This window comes from Lepus europaeus, chromosome 18 (genome assembly GCF_033115175.1).
Source record: "Lepus europaeus isolate LE1 chromosome 18, mLepTim1.pri, whole genome shotgun sequence".
In the NCBI taxonomy this organism is placed as follows: Eukaryota; Metazoa; Chordata; class Mammalia; order Lagomorpha; family Leporidae; genus Lepus; species Lepus europaeus.
Genome location: NC_084844.1, coordinates 14,612,805 through 14,636,741, shown reverse-complemented (window position 1 = coordinate 14,636,741; position 23,937 = coordinate 14,612,805). Strand labels below are relative to the sequence as shown.

The 23,937-nt window shown below is 45.7% G+C and overlaps 1 protein-coding gene across 1 annotated transcript in view; it reads right to left on the bottom strand.

The window, feature by feature from the left end:
• ERN1 (endoplasmic reticulum to nucleus signaling 1) overlaps positions 1-23,937 on the bottom strand; it is a 94,725-nt gene that overhangs the window by 33,870 nt on the left and 36,918 nt on the right. The window contains exons 3-6 of the mRNA XM_062215423.1: positions 10,394-10,427; positions 9,344-9,416; positions 4,504-4,576; positions 2,236-2,358 (exon numbers count right to left, since the gene is read on the bottom strand). Coding sequence (XP_062071407.1) covers positions 2,236-2,358; positions 4,504-4,576; positions 9,344-9,416; positions 10,394-10,427 — 303 coding nt within the window. The remainder of the gene's footprint in view (positions 1-2,235; positions 2,359-4,503; positions 4,577-9,343; positions 9,417-10,393; positions 10,428-23,937) is intronic.

Sequence of the window (23,937 nt, the reverse complement as noted above, 5' to 3'; positions counted from 1 at the left end):
ATGGAAACAACAGCTTTACAAACCTAGGGCCATACATTTCATCTGAAAGCACAACACATCCCAACTCCTCAAACACCACAATTCTACCTGAAAACCACCAATTTTATACCTGGGTGAAGCTGAAGCCATAGTAAGCTTTTACTTCACAGAAATGACAGACAAACAAATCTCAAAGCAGTCATTACAGGAGCGAGCTGGAATACTGGGACTTTTATTGGAGCAGGGAGGAGAGCCGTGGGTCCAAGCCCTTCCTGCCAGGTCCAGGAGAGCCCGGCCAGCTTCAACAGGGCCCCAGGTCTGCAGAACAGCTCTGTTTGCCACAGCACCTGACGCAAGGCTGGCTGTCTCTCTTCTCAAAGTCTTGGTTACCTGAATACTTAGATCTAAGTCTATGTTCAAGTATAATAATGTATCCCAGGTTTTGGGCATGATCTTTTGCGACGTTTCCTTGTTTCTCCTTTTAGCTTCAACTATTGTCAAAAGGGTTTGTGACCTCCCCGGTACATGTGTGTTGCTGCACATGTGAAAATGAACAAAGCAGATTCTCTGCGGGAACAGGGCTCATCCATTCACTCACTCAAACATCTGCACAATGTCTACTTGTCAGGCGACACGGCCCGGGGAGACACGGCAGGTGAACCGGAGTCTGATGTTCCAGTGGCGAAGGCAGAAAACAGGCACACAGATGTGCAAATATGTGGTAACAAGCATGAAGAAGGCTAACACAAGTGGGAACAGAAGACGGCGTGGTGAAGAAGGACTCCTGTCTGAAAAGGGACAATGACGGGTGGCGAGATGGCTGCTGCCACAGGCCTGGCACTGCCACGCTGAGCCTCCAGGAGACCTGGGCACCCTGACCAGGGTGGAAGCTGAGGCTAGGGAAAAGGCTTCTCAAAGAAGCTGGCTTTTGAGCAGAGTTGTGTGAAAAAAGGGGACATTTGTCAGATAGGCAAAAACAGGCATTCCTGGTGGGGACAGACAGCTCCTTCTTCTTTTTTTTTTTTACTTGAAAGTCAGAGTTACTCAGAGAGAAGATAGGCAGAGAGAGAGGTCTTCCATCCGATGGATCACTCCCCACCCAGTTGGCCGCAACGACCAGAGCTGCACCGATCCGAAACCAGGAGCCAGGAGCTTCTTCCGGGTCTCCATGTGGATGCAGGAGCCCAAGATGGCATTTAGGCCATCTTGTACTGCTTTCCCAGGCCACGGCAGAGAGCTGGATTGGAAGAGGAGCAGCGGGACTAGAAGCGGTGCCTATATGGGATGCCGGGGCTTCAGGCCAGGGCGTTAACCTGCTGAGCCACAGCACCGGCCCCGAGACAGCTCCTTCTGTCTTTATAAAGAATCATGATGGGGCTGGCACTGTGGCACAGCGGGTAAAGCCACCGCCTGCAGTGCCGGCATCCCATATGGACGTCAGTTCCAATCCTGGCTGCTCCAGTTCTGATCCAGCTCTGTGCTATGGCCTGGGAAAGCAGTAGAAGATGGCCCAAGTCCTTGGGCCCCTGCCCCCCCGTATGGGAGACCAGAAGAATCTCCTGGCTCCTGGCTTTGGATCGGTGCAGCTCTGGCTGATTCAGCCATCTGGGAAGTGAATCAGTAGATGGAAGACCTCTCTCTCTCTCTCGTTCTCTCTGCCTCTCTGTAACTCTTTCAAATAAATAAATAAATCTTTAAAAGTAAATAAAAAGAATCAAGCCATTCTGGAAACTGCCGGTGGTTCATTCTAATTGAAAAACTTTTCTGTAAGAACGGAAGGAGGGATCAGGTATGAGAGGCAGCAGCTGCATCACAGGGGCTTGCTTTGTGGGTCCGGGTACAGTATGCACTGAATCCCTTGGCCAATAAGGGGGCTGGCGAAAGGTCTTAACCGCCTCAGATCCAGCCCCCTGCTAACGCGCCTGGGAAAGCTACGGGAGATGGCCTAAGTACTTCAGCCCCTGCCATCCGGATGGATGGAGTTCCAGACTCCTGGCCTTACCTGGTCCCAGCTGTTGCAGCCATTTAAGGAATCAATCAGCAGATGGAAGATCTCCATCTGTCTCTCCCTCTCTGCCACTCTGCTTTCGAGTAAATAAATAAATAAATTCGAAGTGGGGTGCAGGAGGAGAGGGAATGGCGTGATCAGACCTGTGTTTGGAGAAGGTAGCTCTGGAGCCAGAGACCAGCGGGGAAGCTTTTTAAGGTCCTTTATGGAGACGGGCAAGTTAAACCCGAGAAAGGTTTACTTCTTACCTGTTCGCCCAAGATACAGAAGTGAAGTTGATGGGCAGAGACTGTCTGCAAAGGCCGACGACAAAGTCTGCTGCTTTTCCCCGGTCAGGAGATCGATGACGTACCAGATGTCCTGCTTTTTACCTGGCAGATCACAAGGATACCCTGCTGTTTACACCCATCCTATGTGGGTGTAACAAATAAATATCACTGACAAACAAGCAGCCCGAGGTGTTCTGTTCTGAGAGGGGTGGACCTGCAATTCTTAGGAAACTGGAGATATTTCTATAATGCTCTGAAAGCCACAATGTAAACAGTAATGTGGAGATCATAAAACTTCTTGGGCTACTGGGTCTTCTAATAATTTAATAACCTAATCATAGTATTAAACTCTCTCTAGACCTAAGGAGCCTAATCACAACTTTTTTTTTTTAAAGATCCTCTAAACTTTCAAGTTAGACTTTATTGCTTTGACTAGTGGTCCTAAATATGAAGTTTTATCTGTAAAGGGCAAGCCTTTTCCCACGGACTCGAATGCAAACAAACAGAAATGTACCCAGAGCTTCATCTCCCTGGTAACCATCATTCATATTTCTCAACATCCCTACTAATTAGCCCACTTGTGAATAGGCTCTACACTTACTGTTTGTAAGTATAATTAGCTAGTACCTGTGACTGGTCAGTGGGGTCAACTGCAACCTGATGCTAACGAGGCCAAAGTTATCTCAGCCTCTGTCTGCAGCCAGTAAGTTACTCCCTGGTCACAAGCCATACCCCTTACCTCAGTCTGCTGATTAAAAGATATGAACAGCTGGACACACAGCCAAACAACACAATTAGGCAAACCCACAGCATATGGATCTATGGTATATACTCCAGAGCTTCCTGGTAGTGGTGAGTCAGGAGCGCAGGCCGCTGACCCGAAGGCTGACATACTCACGGTGATGTGTATAGTTCTGTTTTGTATGGCATGGTCTCTCACCATCCAGGTCTTCCTAACTTACTGGAAAAGTTTCCTACTTCCAGGGACTCTTGGAAGCAGAAAACTGAGATGCTGGGGGAAGGTCACGGGACACTAGAATTTGCCAACGCTACATACACTTAGTTCTAACAGGTTCAGCATGCAAGCCTATTCACATGTGTACAACTTGTCCGCGGACTGTATCTTGTTCTCAATGATAAAAACCTTAACATGATTAGATCTGCAGATAGAGCAGAAATGTCCCCAAACCGCTGGGTCCATGAGCCCTTCCTATCTGGCATGACACATACCTGGTTATTTCAGCCTGCACGGCCTAGCTACCACTTTAATGGATGGACCAAGCAACAGTCACGCTCTTAAATATGCTTAATGAACTCTCTCCAGGGGCAACACACACAGATGATGGAAACACAATATCCTAAGCAGATTTTAAGTGATGAATCACCAGCAAAAGCTGGAAGACCAGATAGGAACCAGGGACACGGGTGAGCCCACGGAACGGCCAAGAGGCAAGAGAAAGCCTGTGCTGACCGCTTCCGCGGAATCTCTAGGCTGGGGTTCCTCATTCTGAAGGGGATGGGAGCAAGAGCCCCAACGTCCTTAGCAAAAACTCAAAAGCCGGCCTGCATCTGAGACCCAGACTACACATAAAGCTGCTGAGACGTGAACAGGCAATAAGTACTTTCAGTTCCTTTAAAAAAGCTGCTACATAAATACAGGCTATTATTACTCCTCTGATTTCAAGATAAACAGAGGTCTCCTTTGTGCTACAAATGCATTTTTATTGACATTTTGGCAGCAACATGGTAAAAGAAAAGCAGGTGATCTGACGCTTTGAAAGCTGTGACCCCATAGGTATGAAGGCTGCTTATCTAGGCAAGCTGTTAAGTGCTGTTTCTACCAAATATTCTGATAGCAGGAAATACTAAGAAAGCTCTATAATTAATAGGCAGAGCCTGGCTTCCCTTTCTTGGCTCAGACTATTGTGTTCACTTTAAATTTCATCCAGTTGCAGCTGTGTATGTCACAATCTCGAAATCACAGGAGCAGGTCAACACAGCAGCTGAAAGCTTGCTAAGTGAGTAACAATATTAATGGTGTCACTTCTTCTCCGAGGCTGGGGGAACCCCTTCTTAATTGATCAGCTGATCCTAGCATGCGCAGCACTTGCAGCACAACCACGGTAAGAAAGGCCTTCCCCAGGCAAGGGTGTTGGCATTCGACCGTCACCACAGGCCACTTCCTCAGGTTCCAGGATTCATTATCAAAGAGATACAAGCGTCAGTGCTGAAAACAGGGAGTCTTACCCATGTATAGGATGCCATCTGAACTTCGGCATGGGGATGCCTGTACCAACTCTGGGATGGTAAAGGGAAGTTTCTTTAAAGAAAAAAAAGGAGAAATGAGTTAACCAAATCTTATGCAATAATTCCAATTACTGGGAAGTCTTTCTCGTTACCAAATTCTGCTAAAAAGAGAGAAGCCTTTGGCAGATGGGAGTTTTACTAATTAGAAACCAGGTTTGGCAGGGGGCTATGCTAGGCTTCCACCAAATTCCAACAAGCCCTGAGCTCCCAAGTCACTGTGCTCTTTAAACTCTAATTTGTTTACTTGACAAGAGATGTCGAGGCCTCCCCAGGTCTCCGGCCTGGAGCACTTTCCAGGGGTGACACAAACCTTTTCTGGAAAGACTGAACAAATACAGCGACTTACACAGTCTTTGAAACCCTAAAGGTGGGAGAGAAGTGAGCACTGGCCCGGAGATGGCTGGGTGGAGGAAAAGGACACAACTTGTTAGAGTGGGAAGAAGCCAAGAGACAAACACGGAAGATAAACCATCGTGCTACCCAGAGATGGCCAGGCTGAGGAAAATGGCACAACTGTTACAGAGGAAGAAGCCAGGACACGAACGCGGAAGACAAACCATCTTGCTACCCAGCCTTGAGCTCTGAGGGAAAGCGGAAGTCATCACGACATGGACAACACAGAAGTTTGAGGTGGAAAAAGAAGTTTTGACGCTTTCTTCAGTAAATAATTCTCTACTGTAGAAGAGAAGAAAATGGAGGCTTTCGGTTTTAAAAAGGAAGTTATGGTAGATGCCAGGAAAAGAAACTCAAAGGAATCCAAGTGTTTCAACTGCATCTCATCATAAAGCTGACTCTCCTCCGTCTGCAGCTGACATCTGACAAGACCTTTTTGGTCAATGTTTGTTTCAGTATAGTTTATTTCTGGAACATTCTGTGTTCTCGAAACTGTTCTAAAGATACATGCTTTTACAGAAACTCCAGGTTTCTACTATACTGTTACCCTTTCCTCCAAGAAGGAAAAGATTTTTCTCTAGCTTTCACAACAGAATTTTAATGCTAATCAATGATTTGGGTTTTTCCATCATCCCAACCTTCGGACTTGAGCTTTGGAAGAGGAGAAGTGCCAGAGAGGCTGTAAGGACTGGGTTTCTGCCAGATGTTTCTGAGAACCAGAAGGTCCCTGCAAATTCTTCCGGTTTGGAGTCCTATGGCCTTGGCTGGGCACTGCCACAGCTCTCCAGGTTCAAGGCCAAAGCCAAGAAATATGTTGTTTCTGGAGCTAAACCACAACCAAGGAAGGAGAGCAGGCAGTGGTTAAGGGCAAACATCCTTTGGGAGTCAGGCCTGCTTAAGTCCCAAGTCCAGCACAGATGTGCACATTCCTTGATGTCTCCAGGCTCGGTCTCCACACCACTAACATGGGGCTGACACACCTGGGATGCAGACAACACCAAACGACATGACCCACACACGTCACTCAACAGTTTCCAGCAAAGTGTTTAAGAAATGGACTCTACCACTGGAGAAGAACCTGTGAAGAGAAAGGCTGATGGGGAAGAGGCCACAGCTCGACACAGGCTTGCCCTTTCTCCCATCTCTTTCAGTCCTAGACATTTATAAAATTATTTTAAAATGCCCGCATCAGAGGACACAATCCACTTACATTGGTTCTCATCCTTGGTTTGCACATCAGAGTCCCTTGCAGGCTTTTTAAACTTTCTATGGCAGCAGAACACAAACAGAAAAGCCCTCAGAATCACACAGCTCAGCTAATCTCTGCAGAGTGAACGTACCCACGGGCCAGCAGCTGGATAAAGCAGCAGAGCATTTGTAGCACTCTGGAAGCCCCTTCGTTTCTCCTTTTCTAGCCATTAGCTCTCCAGGGTAACTATTATCCTAAGCTCAAAACAGCATAGACAAGTTTTTCCTGTTTTTTCGCTTTATATAAATGAATCATTCAGTGGGCAGCCTGTTCTGTCTATCATGTTTTGTTTAACACTACGCTTGTGAGACAGATCTAAAATGTGTATAGTTACAGATGTATAATTATCTTTTAATTGCAAAATATCTATTAAGTATAACAATTATTAACTCAACTTTTTCAATTCCATTTTTCCATGAACTTTTTGAAGTCTCTTCAGACATGTATTTCTGTTGGGTAATCACCTTGAAGGGTGGCTCAGGCTCTCGAGGATTTTCCTATAAACGGCCAACAGTTCTCCAAACCAGCTGGACCCATTTGTACTTCACCCACAGTGAAGGAGAGCCCCAGATGGTACATGTCCCTGCCGACACGGTTTTCTTTTCCTACTGCTCTGTTCACCATTCTGACAATTGGCAGCCTGAGACACTGGGTAGCAGGATGGCACTGTGATTTTAACTTGCCGTTCTGAAATTCACAAAGCTGTGCACCTTTTCATATGTACACTGACCACCAGGATATCCTCTCCTGTTATTCTGTTGGGCTGTCTTTTTTTTTAAAATTCATATATTCTGAATATGAATCCTTGGTTAGATATCTGGACTGCAAGTACTTTGTGGCCTCTTATTGAAGAAAAGGTCATAAGTTTAATATAATCATTATATCAATTTTTCCCTAAATTTATGGTTAGTGTTAAGTTTTTAAAAATATCCTATTTAAGAAATCTTTACCTACTCTAAGGTCATGAAACTGTCCCACTATTTTTTTTTTACGGTTTACTTTTACTTATTTGAAGGCAGAGCTACAGAGAGAGAGAGAGATCTTCCATCTGTTGGTTCATTCCTCAAATGGCTGCAATGGCTGGAGCTGGGCTGATCCAAAGCCAGGAGCCAGGAGCTTCTGCCGGATCTCCCATATGGGTGCAGGGGCCCAAGTATTTGGGCCATCTTCTGCTGCTTTTCCAGGCACATTAAAGGGGAGCTAGACTGGAAGTGAAGCAGCCAGGACCTCAAACCGGCACCCGTTTGAGATGCCAGCACTGTAGACAGCGGCTTACCCCAATACATTACAGTGCCAGCCCCTCCACTACTTTTTTCTTTGAACTTTTATTATTTTGCATTTAAAATCTAGATAAACGATCTATCTGTAACTGATTTTCATGTGTATGGTGCAGAGTAGGAATCAAAATTTTTTTTCTTTTTCTTATTTTTTTTTTAAAGATTTATTTAGTTATTTGAAAGTCAGAGTTGGCCGGCGCTGCGGCTCACTAGGCTAATCCTCCGCCTTGCGGTGCCGGCACACCAGGTTCTAGTCCCGGTCGGGGCACCGATCCTGTCCCGGTTGCCCCTCTTCCAGGCCAGCTCTCTGCTGTGGCCAGGGAGTGCAGTGGAGGATGGCCCAAGTGCTTGGGCCCTGCACCCCATGGGAGACCAGGAGAAGCACCTGGCTCCTGCCATTGGATCAGCACCGTGTGCCAGCCGCAGCGCACTACCGCGGCGGCCATTGGAGGGTGAACCAACGGCAAAAGGAAGACCTTTCTCTCTGTGTCTCTCTCACTGTCCACTCTGCCTGGCAAAAATAAAAATAAATAAATAAATAAATAATAAAAAAAAAAAGAAAGAGTTACACAGAGAGAGGAGAGGCAGAGAGAGAGGGGGGTCTTCCATCCGCTGGTTCACTCCCCAGATGGCTGCAACAGCCAGAGCTGCACCAATCTGAAGCCAGGAGCCAGGAGCTTCTTCTGGGTCTCCCAAGTGGGTGCAAGGGCCCAAGCACTTGGGCCATCTTCTACTGCTTTCTCAGGCCATAGCAGAGAGCTGGATCAGAAGAGGAGCAGCCAGGACTCGAACCAGCACCCATATGGGATGCCAGCACTTCAGGCCAGGGCATTAACCCACTGTGCCACAGCGCCGGCCCCCCAATTTTTTTTTTCTATATGCAGATCCCAAGTTGACCTATACCATTTATTGAAAAGACTACTCTTCCTTTACTGAACTGCAATGTCAGCTTTGTCATAAATCAGGTGACTGCAGGTGTGAGCCTATTTCTAAATTATCTGGGGAGCTTTTAAAAATTCCTGGTGACTGAGATCAATGAAATAGGGACCTTCTGGGACTGGGACATATGCTCAGAATTATTTTAGAGTCCCCTAGCTTACTTCAATGTGTAGCTGAGGTTGAAAACTACTGGTCTAGATTCTTGAGTGGAGGTGGGGATGGAACACAAGTCTCCCCCTCTAAGGAAGCCTCTGATGGAGCAGGGTTGGAGGTGGTGTTTCTTTTCTTCCTTAAAATTTATTTATTTGTTTATTTTTGAGAGATAGAGAAAGTAATGTACAGAGAGATTTGCCATCCACTGGTTCTCTCCTCAAAATGCCCACAAAAGCTAGGGCTGAGCCAGGCCAAACCCAGAAGCCAGGAACTCCATCTGGGTCTCCCACAAGGGTGACGGGGACCCAGCCCGAGTCATCATCTGCCGCCTCCCAGGAAGCTGGGGTTGGGAGTGGAGCCAGCACCTGAGCCCCAGCACTCTGATGTGAGATGCAGACTTCCCAAATGGCGTCTTAACTGCTGTGCCAAACACCCACCCTGGAGACGGTGTTTCAACCCACGGCTTCCCTCCCAAATTGAGGGTCACTAGTTACAGCAAAGCCTGCTGCTATAGGGAGTGGGTCTTTCAGTGTGCTGCCTGGGCTGTGAGAATCTGTGGGTCTCGGCCTGTGTTTCCGAGCTCTGGCTGACATTTAAAAGCTCAAGTAGGAAGCTCTGAAGACACTCATACCAAGGCCCTACTCCAGGAGAGCTGAACCAGAATCCCAGGAAGTCTGTTTTTCAAACTCCAAGGTGATCTCACCACATAAATAGTTAAGGACTGCTGGTCTAGACCTCTAAAATATCCACAAGAACTAAATATACTCACTGTCAGGCCTTCATTATTCTTGCCTCCAAGTGTATACAGGCTGCCATCGTTAGGATCTGGGAGGAATGCAGGCCTAGAGATTAAATAGTTAAATATCATTGAAAAACTATAGCCCAGAGCACAGAACAAAATATCAAAGCCGTGACAGGGGAGGGGCAAGGGTGGGTTGTGTGTAGGTCTAGAAGACAATTTGCTTCAGTCACAGATAAATAAAAAATCCTAAGGTGCTATATACTATACCTGAGTAAAGAAAAGCAAGCTCCAAAAGAAAAAACCATACAAGTCCATGGGAGAATAAATCATTATTGCTTCAAAATACTATGAATGGAGGCAAAGTAAGTGGAAAGGACCCAGCAGGTCTACTTTTCAATCCATGTCAATTGTGTATAGACCTTCAACAGTTAATAGCATTACACAGTACATAAACAGGTAGAATAAATTACCTTTAGTTTCAACAAACATTTATTTTTTAATGGGATTTATTAATAAAGGTGGGCTGAGAGCTTGGCACTGGAGAGCCTGCCCAGGAGAAGGCTCAAGGTCTCTGTCGGTAGATGCCTGCAAAGTGGATGTGAGGTGGAATCCTGTACAATTAACCTGCTGAGCTGCAGCCACAGGCCCCTCACACCCCCCTGCTGAAAGCTGCCTCTCCTTAGGATGCATTTGAGGCTGCAACTGGTGCTGTCCCACGTGCACTCCAATACACATACTCCAGTAGCAGGTCACAGTCACCTCTTCCCTCCCATGATTACACAGCAAAGAGGGAGAGATCCAGTTGTCCTGAGGATTTTGGAAGTTCAAGTTCAAAAGTCAACTTCAGTTTCACCTTAAATAGGGCCTTTCAATATGACTATCCTCTCCCAAGGAACTGACTGCCTCCTCCCTGAATGGGAGTCTATCACAGCACCCATAAGGTTTTAGATGGCTCACCCATTCCTGTGATGCCTTAAGTTACACATTTAGGTAATCCCAGTAACTACCCCTATAATGTTGGTTTGATGACTGAGACATTGAATTCATGGGAAATATTGAGAAAATCAGAAAACTTACTCTTCCACATGTGTTGGGACCTGCAGGACTGGATCTGTGCAAAAGAACAACAAAGGCATCATCAGACATTCTCAAGTGTCAAAATTCCCAAAGGCTTCCCAGTACCAAGTCATGAAATGTACCTAGAAAGGAGGCTGACCTGCAAGAGACAACGTATGTGAAGGCGTTTTAGGAAACACACACACAGGGGCCGGCACTGTGGCGTAGTGGGTTGAGCCGCTGCTTGAGATGTTGGCCTTCTCATATCACAGCACCAGTTCAAGTACTGGCTGCTCCACCTCTGATCCAGCTCCCTGCTAATGCACCTTGGAAAGCAGTGGAACATGGCCAAGTACTTGGGTCTCTGCCATCCCTGTGGGAGTCCAAGTTGGAGTTCCTGGCTCTTGGTTTCTGTCTGGCCCAACCCCAGCTGTTGTAACCTTGTGGGGAGTGAACCAGCAGATGGGAGGTAGCTCTCTCTTGCTCTTGTGCACGTGCTCTCTCTCCCAGTTTGCATGCTCTCTCTCTCCCTGTTTCTCCCTCTGTCATTCTGCCTTACAAATAACTAAAAACAAAATTTTTTTTAAAAAGAAAACACATGTACAAAGAACCAAATGCAAACATTGATGATTGCCACTGAGACCAGCATAGAACTGCTGTGAAGGAACTTGCATATGCCTGAAAAAAGATTAGCATACATTTAAGAATGTTTGACAAGACATTTGATTTCTGTGATTTTGTTTATGTGACATAAATTTAGTCATAATGAACTATAATATATATTATATATATAATATAATCTATAAATTATATAAATATATAAAAATATATATAAATTATATATAAATATATAAAAATCATATATAAATATATAAAATATATAATATAATCTATAAATTTAGTCATAATGAACTTGTTGTTCACTACTGAGGCATTAATGTGAAATAGTATGTTTTTTAAAAAGTTTGCTCATATTGTATAATTGTAAACTAAAGATAACAAATTTTCTTTATGTTTGTGCCTTTTACTGAAAATGATCACACCATTTGATATTTCTCATATTTTTACTGCAACCTAAAATAAATAAATGCTAAAATAAAATGAAAAAAAAAAAAAGAAACTTGTATATAACCTGGGAAACAGACAGAAGGAAAAACTAGTCACAATTCACAGTGGACAAGCACATAACTTTACTAAAAGGCATATCAACGTCTTCTTTTTTTTTAAGATTTTTATTTATTTATTTGACAGGTAGAGTTACAGACAGTGAGAGAGAGAGACAGAGAGAAAGGTCTTCTTTCTGTTGGTTCACTCTCCAAATGGCTGCTATAGCCGGAGCTACGCCAATCCAAAGCCAGGAGCCAGGCGCCTCCTCCTGGTCTCCCATGTGGGTGCAGGGGCCCAAGCACCCGGGCCATCCTCCACTGCCCTCCCAGGCCACAGTAGAGAGCTGGACTGGAAGAGGAGCAGCCGGGACTAGAACTCGGCACCCATATGGGATGCAGGCGGAGGATAACCAAGTGAGCCACAGCACCGGCCCCTCAATGTCTTCTAATACCTAAATCAGTATCTTGTCAGATAACTGGAATACTATATATCCCCAATAGGAAAAGCAAAACTGTTCCTTAAGAATGGATTTTGGAGGCCAGAGCTGTGGCACAGCTGGAGAAACTGCCAACTGTGGTGCCTGCATCCCTTATGGGTGCTGGATCCAGTCCCAGCTGCTCCACTTCCAACCCTACTAATGTGACTGAGAAAGCAGTGGAAGATGGTCCAAGTGCTTGGGCCCAGAAGAAGCTCCTGGCTCCTGACTTTGAATCCACCAAGCTCTGGCCATTGCGGCCATCTGGGGAATGAACCAGCAGATGGAAGATGTCTCTCTGTCTCTCTCTCTGTAACTGTGCCTTTCAAATAAATAAACAAATCTTAAGCAAAAAACTGATTTTTGTTGGACAGTAAACGGATACACCCCTTTGGAGCAGTCTGTGGCAACAGACCCTTCAAAGTATTCATTTCCTCTGACTGCCTTCAATCCATCAATTTCATTTCTGTAAAATTTAGTGTAAATATGCAGAAAACGTTTTTTGTACAAAGATGTTCACAGTGGCATAACAATGGTCTAACTAATTATTGTTAAATTATAAAATGTCTCCTTAGCAGAAAATTAAGGCTTCTAGAAGTACCAATAAATTTCAAAACATGTACAAATCTTTACACTACTATGTTCAGGGGAAAGGATACCATTGTAGATAGGATTATTAATGCAACTAAGCTTCAGTGCACTAAAAAACAACAACAACAACTAGACAGAAAGGCCAAAAATGCTAATTGTAGTAAGTTATCTTTGCTGGAAATATAAACAACTCCTCCTACCTTCTCTATATTTCCAAAAATTTCTACGTGAGCGTTGCTTTCTAAATTGGGAGAAAGTTGTGGTGTTTTTTTTTTCTCCCTCCAATTCAACTTGGTATTTGCAGCAAGTACAAATGGCTGACTTTTCCCTCCTTAGATGATTCACCTGGGCACATCAAGAGAAAGCTCCTGACTGGCAGGGATGGACAGCAGTGGAGGTAACAGGGCCGGCACAGGACAGCACTGCTGTAACAGGACCAGGAATCCACGGGCACCAGACTGCTCAAGCTGAGCTACTCCCAGCAGTCTGAAGCTCACAGACTACACAATCATGCACTGGACAACTTCACAGCTTGGGGGGAGACGGAACAGTCTAAGAGGATTTCTGTACATAGAGTTCCAGATCCTATGGGCTCTGCTTATGGTGACAGGCAGCTGTCCAATCCTTCTAGTCACTTGGGATCTCAGGTGAAGGAAAATCGTGCAAGCCTTATCATATGTTGACTCTGCTTTAAAAGCCAGCTCCTACACAAAGGCACACAGTGTTCACAACAATAGAGGCAGACACACCATATGTGGTCTGTGGGCAGCAAACACCACTAAACCAAAAATGCTTTAGGAAACAGGATGAACTTTCAGTCAGTAAGCATATGTTTATCTTTCCCATTAATCACCTCTCAGTAGGCTCTCACAAACAGACTGATGCAAGAGACAGGAAATAAGGCATACGACATTCATTTTACTGAAACAAACTAGTCAAGGGGCACTTATAACCCAGTTCCTTCAGTGCAGCCCTGAAGCCAGACACGCCAGAAAAAGCAGGAATGCCATATTCTAAAGAAAACAGAGCAATAAAAAGGGCACCTTTTTTGTTAAAGATATGACAGTTAAACACAAATTAAGAAGGTACTGCTGGGGCCAGAGCTGTGGCGCAGCAGGTTAAAGCCCTGGCCTGATGCACCGGCATCCCATATGGGCGCCGGTTCGAGTCCCAGCTGCTCCTCTTCCGATCCGGCTCTCTGCTATGGCCTGGGAAAGCAGTAGAAGATGGCCCAAGTGCTTGGGCCCTTGCACCCACGTGAGAGACCTGGAAAAAACTCCTGGCTCCTGGCTTCGGATTGGCACAGCTTCGGCCATTGCAGCCATCTGGGGAGTGAACCAGCGGATGGAAGACCTCTCTCTCTGTCTCGACCTCTCTCTGTAACTCTCTCAAATAAATAAAATAAATCTTTAAAAAAAACAAAAGAAGAAGAAGGTACTCCTGGGGCTGGCATTATGGTGTAACTGGTTAAGCTGCCACCTGCAATGCCTGCATCCTAAATGAGCACCAATTCAAGTCCTGGCTGCTCCACTTCCAATCCAGCTCCCTGCTAATGGGCCTGGGAATGCAGTAGGAGATGGTCCAAGTCCTTGGGCCCCTGCACCCGTGTGGGAGACCTGGTGAAGTTCCTGCCTTTGGCCTGGCCCAGCCCTGGCCATTGTGGCCATTTAGGGGAGTGAACCAGCAGATGGACGATCTCTCTATCTCTTCTGCTCTAACTCTGCCTTTCAAATTTAAAAAAAAAAAAAGGTACTGTCAATCCTTGCATTTCTCCATGTCTGGAACAGACATAGAGAACAACAGGATTTTAATGCCTGTCCATAATCTAATCTCTGCCATACAGTATTCACTCAGTGTCATGGACTTCTCTACAGATGCAGATCTTCTTGGTGTGCCAGTTTATTTGGTGGTCACCTGACACTGAGGCCTCGGGTTCCAAGATGTGTCCTGCACCACACAGGTTCCAGTTAAGACACAGGACAGGCAGGAGACAAGGAAAGATTCCCAAGACAACTGCATTAGGATTGAAGACCCATGCTTTTTCCTGGCTGCAGAGCAGACAAACTCCAACAGGAGGGCCTCAGATTGGCCTTGCGTTCCTCACTCACTCAGTAAAGCAGCCTCTGCCAAGTGCAGGCCAGACAGATGGACAGCCATCAAGACAGGAGCACGGACTGCTCAGCCTGAGGCCCCACAACAATCTAGTCTGCAGGCAGTTTTCTTCTTGAATCATCCGAATCCAAGATTTACTTTAAAATGCTACAGAAAATAATGTAGAGGGACAGGTTAAAAAAATAAAAAAGAAGAAGTGGCAGACTGCTGAGAGCTGTGAAAGAAAACGAGGACACAGGTTATCTATGCTTTATCTATTGTCCGCACATATGATGGAAATTTTCCACATTCATGAAAGTTGAAGATAAAAATCTCCGGAAAGCCAGCAAAATAAAACCAAAAAGCATCATCTGAGATCAACATGAAAAGGTGGTTGTTTTTATTAATAATGAGAACTTGTTTCAGGCAAGATTCTTGCTTTAAAAAAAGTTTTCAGTCACGTGAAAAGCAACAACCTAACTGTAAGGCTATGAACAAATACTGCTGCAAAACAGGGCACTCTGCCTGTACACAGCCTGGGAGAATAAAAGCCAAACTCACCAAGCTATTTGACTTTCGGGGGGGAAAAAAGGATGGAAGAGTTCCTTCACAAGTTTAAAAATGGTTATTATTCAAGGTAAAGGTGAGGTTATCAGGTAAAGATATGGGAAAAATACAGCTAAAATCAACATCTGGTCTCCCAGAATTGACAGGGAGAAGAAACAAACCTGCTCTTTGCTCCCTGGGAGGAGTCAGTGGACTCCACACCTTCCCCTAGCATAGCCAGCCAAGGCCTGAAATGGAAAAGCCAACACTCTGCGCAGGTTAGCACACACTCACTGCCACTGTACTGTGCCGATCTACTCCTCCTGTAAGACCTGGGCAGAACTGACAAGTACACAAGAATAAGACTGTAAACACTTCTCCAAAAGAAGCGAGTTTTTGTCCACATTCTCTACTCCAGCACCTCTCAGCCTCTCTTCTGTCTCTTGGAGAGCCCACCCAATTTTATAGGATCTGCTCTGGTCACACGGCGGGGATATGAAGTGCCCCATCTCTTGAGCTTTTCTCTCTGGATCAACTGCACATTTTTACTCTTTCCTACCAGCACCTCAGCCTCTTCTTGTCCACATCACTCCCTCCATCTTTGCGGTCAGACTGGCATCTGCTCTTTACTAACCTATTTTGTTAATAGAACCACCATTCTCCATAATCATGGCCAAAATTCAAATGGTACTGACACCTATGGCTCCCTATCTCATGCCATCAACTCTCAAACTCTGCTTTATCATTCTCTTTGCTACTCCCAGTAGCCCCTCAACATCATGGAATCCTTTGTCTTTCAAGCCCTCCCATTTCTCCTAGTCAACACTGCCTTTGGAATCAGACAAACCTAAGTCTAAATCCTGGCTCTGGAGAGCAGGCGGTGAGTCTAGCAATCCCTGCATCCTAGGGTTCAATCCCTGGCTCTGATTCCAGATGCCACTTCCCACCGAGGCAGACCTTGGGAGGCGGCGATGACAGCTCAAGTAATAGGTTCCTGCCACCAACGTGGGAGACCTGGATCCTGCCGTTTTGGGCATCTGAGAAATGAACCAGCAGATGTGAGAGCTTGCTCCCTTTCTCTGTCTTTCCTTCAAAAAAAAAAAAAAAAAAAAAAAAAAAAAAAAAGTCCTGGCTTTACCAATTGCCATCTGAGTGGCTTTGGGGCTTTGCCAAAGTTACTTAATCTCTATGAGCCTCAATGTCCTCATCACTAAAGAAAAAAAAATAGAGATAATGACATCAAGCCCATGGGGCATCTCTCTGTGTGCATGAGACAAGGACCAAATTTTTGTCAAGACTGTAAGTCACTGCCTTGACACAGAGAAGAGTGATCTTTTTAAAGGAAAATCTGATTATATTTCTCTGTCACTCAGAAGAATCCTTTGGTGGTTCTCTATCTCACTCAGTAGAGTGGCCTACAAATCCCACCCGAGCCCTCCCTCTTACCCTGTCATTCTCTAACAATCTCCCATTATTTCTTGCTCACTCTTTTAAAGTTACATTGGCCTCCTTGTATTCCTCAATCCTACCAAATGTTACCATCTCAAAGGGGTCCTCCACAGCCACCTCCTACCCACCAGGATTTCCTAATCTTCTCTGCTTAGTTTTCTTTTCTTCTTCTTTTTTTTTTTTTTTGTAAGATTTATTTTATTTATTTGAAAGAGTTACAGAGAGAGGTAGAGACAGGGAGAGAGAGGTCTTCCATCTGCTTGTTCACTCCCTAAATGGCTGCAATGGTTGAAGCTGAGCTGATCCAAAGCCAGGAGCTTCTCCTGGGTCTCCCACGTGGGTGCCAGGGCCCAAGGACTTGGGCCATCCTCTGCTGCTTTCCCAGGCACATTAGCAGGGAACTGGGATTGGAAATGGAGCAGCTGCCCATATGGAATGTCAGAGCTACAGGCCGGGGCTTTAACCCACTGCACCACAATGCCAGTCCCTCTGCTTAATTTTCCTCTATATAACTTCCCACCTCGGAAGCACTGTATATTTTATTACCTATTGTTTAATGTCTGACTCCAGCTACTGTGAGTTCCATGATTCTGGGGTTTATCTTTTGTTATCTGCTACATTCCCAACATCTAAAACCATGTCTGGCACATAGGAGGTGCTCAAGGTACCTGTTCAAAGGAGCAATTAATAAATTTCCCTACTTTAAATCCCACCCAGCCTGGATATCCACTGTCGATCACTGTTTATAATCCAGCAGTGTTGCTCCATCAACCTTCAATGCAGGTTCTACCTGACAATCTCTTCTCCAAAACCCAGGCTTCTGAGCACTGCTGAAAACAACCGTGCTCACCTGTGTAGATCCGTAATACAGGTATGGCCAGCCAGGCCAACGTCATTAGGAGACTCCTTATTCTAGAGAAGAGCTTCTTCCAGGTCTCCCACATGGGTGCAGGGGCCCAAGGACTTGGGCCATCTTCTACTGCTATCCCAGGCCATAGCAGAGAGCTGGATTGGAAGTGGAGCAGCCAGGACTTGAACCAGCGCCCATATGGAATGCCGGCACTAGAGGTGGCAGCTTTACCCACTATACCACAGCACCAGCCCCGAGGCCAGCCTTTGTGTTGTTCTCTCGTGGGAACACTTCACCCTTGCCAGGCCTGGGTCTGTATTCCCCCCGTCAGGGAGAAGGTGCCTCACTCAGGTCGTCCAGTCTCTCTCTGCTCTGGGTCAGCTGCCTGTGTGAAACGTTTCTGCCTTGAGTATTCTAGCCCTCACCCAGGAAATCCTGTGGCTCACACCATGTGTTTTAGAGGAGTTCATGGTGTCCTGTTTGTCTCAGAGTAGCTTTATAAGTCAAAGTGTCAGCTCCTGTCTTTATCTCACACAGCACGTAACCGTGAAACATGCTGATAGCAGATGCTCAACACATGTCTTTGAGACGAGTGCAGTAAATCTCAACAGATAACTGCCAATAGCGGATTGTCTGCCTCCTCCAGAGGGAGAGGGAGAACAAAGTTAGTATTTGGTATATGGGGAGGCTTAGAGAACACAAAAGAAGTTGGGACTTCATCTGTGGTCCTTTGATCCTTAGATACCTTTCTAAAGGGCCATCCCAGAACGCTTCAGACCATTTAGAAGGGCCCAGTCTGGAGAATTTCTAACTGTACCATGGCATCTTAGTTGGGCCAGAGAACAGAGAAGTATTGCAGTGAGAGAGGAAGCTGGTTTTAAATGTTGGGGGTGTGGCAGTCACGTAAGTGTCAGATGGGGGTTGGAAGTAAGAGTGAAATAGAAGAGGGCAATAAAACCAGCGCTCATCTAGATTCCACAGGAGAAGCAGTGCGTTCCAGAAATCCCATTGCTCATCTGGGGAAGAGAAGACAATGATCTTACAAGGCTCTCTGAGCTCCAGTCAAGTGAGCAACCTGTTCTTGTGCTTCTGTAATCAAAAGAATCTGAGTTCTTCCTACGTGGAAAACAATCTGCCCAGAGCAGTTAGTTAAATTTTGGTTGACCTCTTGGCAGATGGTTCTCTATGTAGCTGACTTATCACACCATGGCTCCCCTGCCCGCGGGCAGACTTGTCTTCAGGAAGCCTGTGATAGCTCTGATGGGGTCCTTCACTCTGGGTATAGATTTCCCTTCCTTACCCTGTGACCAGTAGGGCTCAGCCATTCATTCTACTCCTTAGATATTTTCTCAAGTGGAATGAAAACAAGTCCAATTAGAGAAAAAAAAAACACAATGTTGATAGCAGCTTTATTCATGATGGCCAAAAAATGGAAATAACCCAGTTATCTATCAAAAGGTAAATAGAGGGGCTGGCGCTCTGGCATAGTGGGTAAAGCTGCTGCCTGTGGCACCAGCATCCCATTATGGGCACTGATTTGAGTTCTGGTTGTTCCACTTCTGATCCAGCTCCCTGCTAATGTACCTGGGAAAGCAGTGGAGGATGGCCCAACTGCTTGGGCCCCAGCACCCACATGGGAGACCCAGAAGAAGCTCCTTATTCCTGGCTTTGGAATGGCCCAGCTCTTACCATTGCGGCCATTCCATCAGTGGATGGAAGATTTCTCTGTCTGTCTCCTCCCCTCCTCGCCCCATAACTCTGCCTTTCAACTAAATAAATAATTTTTTATTAAAAAGAGGTAAATAAACAAACTGTAATATATTTGTACAGGGGAATACATTTCAACAATTTAAAAAAAGAGAAAAATGTGATAACATAATCAGCAAAATCATTATTCAAAGAGAAAGAAGGCAGACACAAAAGAGTACTTACTGTATGATTTCAATTTGTAAAATTTTAGGAAACAAAATGAGTTTGCCAGTGCTTGTCTAGGGAAGAAGCTCCTGGCTCCTGACTTCGGATTGGCTCAGCTCCAGCCAATGCAGCCATCTGGGGAGTAAACCAGCGGATGGAAGACCTCTCTCTCTGTCTCTACCTCTCTCTCTCTCTCTCTCTCTCTCTGCCTCTCTGTAACTCTAAGAAGAGGCAAAGAGAGGTGTCTTCCATCCGCTCGTTCACTCCCCAAATAGCTGCAATGGCCGGAGGTAGGCTGATCCAAAGCCATGAGCCTGGAGCTTCTTCCAGGTCTCCCACATGGGTACAGGGATCCAAAGGCTTGGGCCATCTTCTACTGCTTTCCCAGGCCACAGTAGAGAGCTGGATTAGAAGTGGGACTGCCAGGACCCAAACCGGTGCCCATATGGGATGCTAGCACGCAGGTGGTGCTTTTACTAACTAGGCCACAGCACCAGCCCCAATATATACAATTATTATATGTCAATTACAAACAAACAAACAAAAATCAACAATAACTAGTATTTCCTTCAAGAAATACTGAAGAAAATCCTCTCAACACACCAAACCACAGCCAGAGTTGTAAAGCTAATCTAAAACCAAACGTCACAGTGCCACTCTTGGTTTGCACTGCAGACATGAAACATACTCAAGCCTATTCACTGGTGAAACGTCAGAGAAAAGAATGGCTGTGATGTTACCAGAATTACAGAATCACAGTAAAACAGCTTAGAAAGATCTGCACCTAACGTGAAACGTCACAATTCAAGTCCATCCTGGAAAACGAGATTCATTTTCTCTACGAGGCATACTCTGACTCACAAAGAACCTCCATTTCTGGAAGCAGCAATACATGGTTAGCTGAGGAATAAAACAAACAAAAACAAAAACCTGTCAAAACCACGGTAGAAAGTAAAACAAGCAAACAAAAATAGTCCTAGTTTGTTGGTTCCTGAAAAAAGTAAATTAGGAAACCATGAAATGAAGTCACAGGTGTATATTCTGAAGAACCTCAGTTTGGTGAATTAAAGGTCATCTGTTCGCATCAGCAAGTTTCTTCCCTTTGACTCTGACTCCTCATGTTGCAACTCAGGCACACTCCAGGATCCTTCCTTGCCTGGACGGGTGCAGCAGACTCTTGCCTAGCCTCCCAACTTCCTCCTGGCCCATCAGTTCAGTCTCAACACGTTCCTGCTGATCCTGTACACTGGAAGCCAGGGATCCGCACTAGCTCACATTACCACAGTGAAATACCACAGGCCTGGCGGAGACACAGGCGATCAAACAACAGAAATTTATTTCTCATGGTCCTGGAGCCTGGGAAGTCTGAGCTCAGGGCGCCAGCATTCTGCTGCATTCTGCTGAGGGCTCTCTTCCTGGCTTGTCGGCACGGCACCTTCTCATGGTAGAGTCGCAGAGCAGATCTGGTCTCTCCTGCATCTCTCATAAGGGCACTAATCCTATCATGGCAACCCCATCTTCCTGACTGCCTCCCAAAGGGTCCCCACCTCCAAAACCATTTAGGGGTTAGGGATTCAACATAGGAGTTTGAAGGGAGGGAGACACAAACACTCATTCTGTAACACCAGGCATGGAGCTCTCCTCTGCTCAGATTCTTCCAACGGCTGATAACATCTTTACAGTGGCCCCTGGGGAGGGCACAGCTCACTAGCAAAAGCACTTAGGAAGTGAGAGAACTTCCTGGTGGCCAGTGGGACTGCAGTATGATTCAGGCACTAAGTGTGGGGGGCCAGAGACATAACTGAAGATGATCCCACATATGTACCTGCTCTGATGTTCTGCCGGATACAGCCAAAAACCTTTAAAAATTACCCAAACCTTCAGCCTGTTTTACACATAAGCACAAAAGTACTTTTCATGGCTGCATGCAGTGAATTTTCTTGGAATGTAAGTACATGTAAGTCAGGTGTGGCTGTACTTTTGTCTGGAACACGACCAGGATCATTCACCAGCTTGGGAATCCCACTACCATCGGTACGGTGGTGTTCCAGCCTGCATTTGTTCCTGTCTGCATTCACTCTCAGGTGGAGTGTTAGCACGTGCCTGGGCATTTAAATATTAAATTATGTATGTGTGATTAAAAATTACTTTCCTATTGCATCGGTTTTAGATTACTAGGGAACAACTGGTTTCTTGTGGAAACTGTGTGTATATGTAGGTTATTGTCTATGAATTTTGTTTCAGGACAGTAAGAGGGGCACCTTTAGAATAAATACTGTGCAAAGGGAGTCCTGGCTCCCTCCTGCCCTATCTGGCTGGTCCCATTACCTCTTGGAGCTGATCTCGCCTCCGACACTCCACCATAACCACAGCCTCTGCTCTCCTCTGCCATGCCAAGGATACCCCCACCGTGCCTTTGGCCTGAAAGACGTCCTGGCCTCCCTAAGATCTTACTCAAATGACACCTTCTCACGGAGGCCTTCCTTGTTTAAAACTGCAGGCCCCAACACACACACACAAACACACACACATCCACATCCACACACACACACACACACCCTCACCCTGGTACTGCCCATTCCACTTCCCCACTTCGTTCTTCTCCACAGTGCTTATCACCACTAAGAAATTTCCTTCCTGCCGTTTCCCCACTAGAATGAAAGATCGGTAAGAGCAAGGATTTTGCCTGTTTTGTTCACTTGCTGTATTCTCAGGGTCTAGAACAGTCTCTCTGGATACCTTTATAATCTATCGACATATTAACAGTTTAGTAATATTGATTTTGAAATCTTTGGTTAGAACCACAAGACTAATTTGAAAACTCCAGGTGTTCATGCATTACCATCACTCATCTTTATACAGAAATATAAATTGAGGCTATTGGTATCAAGGGCTGAATTTAAATTTAAAAAGTCAGCTGATGCTAAGAAAAACAATGAGGCTTATAAACAAACAATACTTGAATTACTAGACTTTAACATCAGAATTCTCGAATACTCTATGGGTCTTTTAACTGCCACCCCCACCCCCGCCCCTAATCAGGTCACTGGATTCTACCTCCGGCTTCAGGCACACCACTCATCCTTTCCATGCCTGCCCTTCCCCGGCCCCTTCTCAGGTTGCTTTGCTGTCTCTCATCTCCCACACTGCTGGATTCATCTGAAAATGGAGCACTGGTTGAGTCACTCACCTGCTTACGCATGTTAATGGCTGTCAATTTCCTGTCCTATCAGTAGGGCTCACCTACCCCATGGTCCTCCCTCCCTCCCTCTCCCCCTCCAAAATATCACCAGGCTCCTGCTGACAGGGTCAGTCCCTGCACCCAGAACTGCTGCTTCCTTTGCTCTTTCCTAGGCCTCACTCCCAACTGAAACTCAGCTCAGCACCAAGGCTCAGCACCAATACCACAGCCTTCAGATGGGTGTGGGCTCACCACACAGTATTAGTACCTCTCTGAGGTGATCTCTCTGTGCTGGAGTTCTGTGCACTTCTCTTCTCTCCCTATCAGCCTGTGGCTCCCTGGGGACATGGTCTCCCTTTTTCTTCTTTGTGTCCCATACAGTACATCATATGAAGAAAAAGGGCAAATTCTTTCAGTTCTAATTTACAAGAGAGAACAGATTGATTTTTATGTGTGACTAAGTAACAAACAAGACAGCACAGTTTTGCTGGATATAGCTGAGGCTACACACAGAAATGAAAATTCAAGAGAAGGTTAACTTAAAACCATGCAGGCTGGGGTGGGCACCATAGCACACATTAAGCTACCAAGTAGGGTGCCTGCATTCTAAATCTAAGTGCCAGTTTGAGTCCTGGATACTCTTTTTTTAATTTTTTTTTTTTAATTTATTTATTTGAGAAGCAGAGTTACAGATAGAGAGAGGGAGAGACAGAGAGAGAGGTCTTCCATCAGCTAGTTCACTCCCTAAATGGCCACAATAGCCAGAGCTGGGCTGATCCAAAGCCAGAAGCCAGGAGCTTCTTCCGGTCTCCCACACGAATGCAGGGGCCCAAGCACTTGGGCCACCTTCCTCTGCTTTCCCAGGACATAAGCAGAGAGGAAAAGGAGCAGCCAGGACTCAAACCAGCACCCATATGGGATGCCGGCACTACAGGTGGAGGTTTAGCCCACTACACCATGGCGCTGGCCCCGGACACTCACTTCTGATCCAACTTCCTGCTAATACATCCTGGGAGGAAGCAAAAAGTAGCTGAAGTGCTTGGGACCTGGCCACCCACATGTGAAACCCAGACTGAGTTCCAGGCTCTTGGCTTCAGCCTGGCCCGCTCCTGGCTGTTTTGAGCATTTGGGGAACGAACCAGCAGATGGAAGCTCTGTCTCTGTCTTTGTCTCTCTGCCTTTCAAGTAAATGAAAATAAATAAATATTTAATGTTTAAAAAAAAACATACAGGGAAAAGTAAAGCAGAAGAATGAAGTGGCTCGGGGCAGACGTCATGCCTAGGAATGCTGAAACCAAGAGCCAGGCCCTAACAATTCAAGAGCTAAAATGTTTCTCTCAATCCTTTTCTGACTTGTTGAT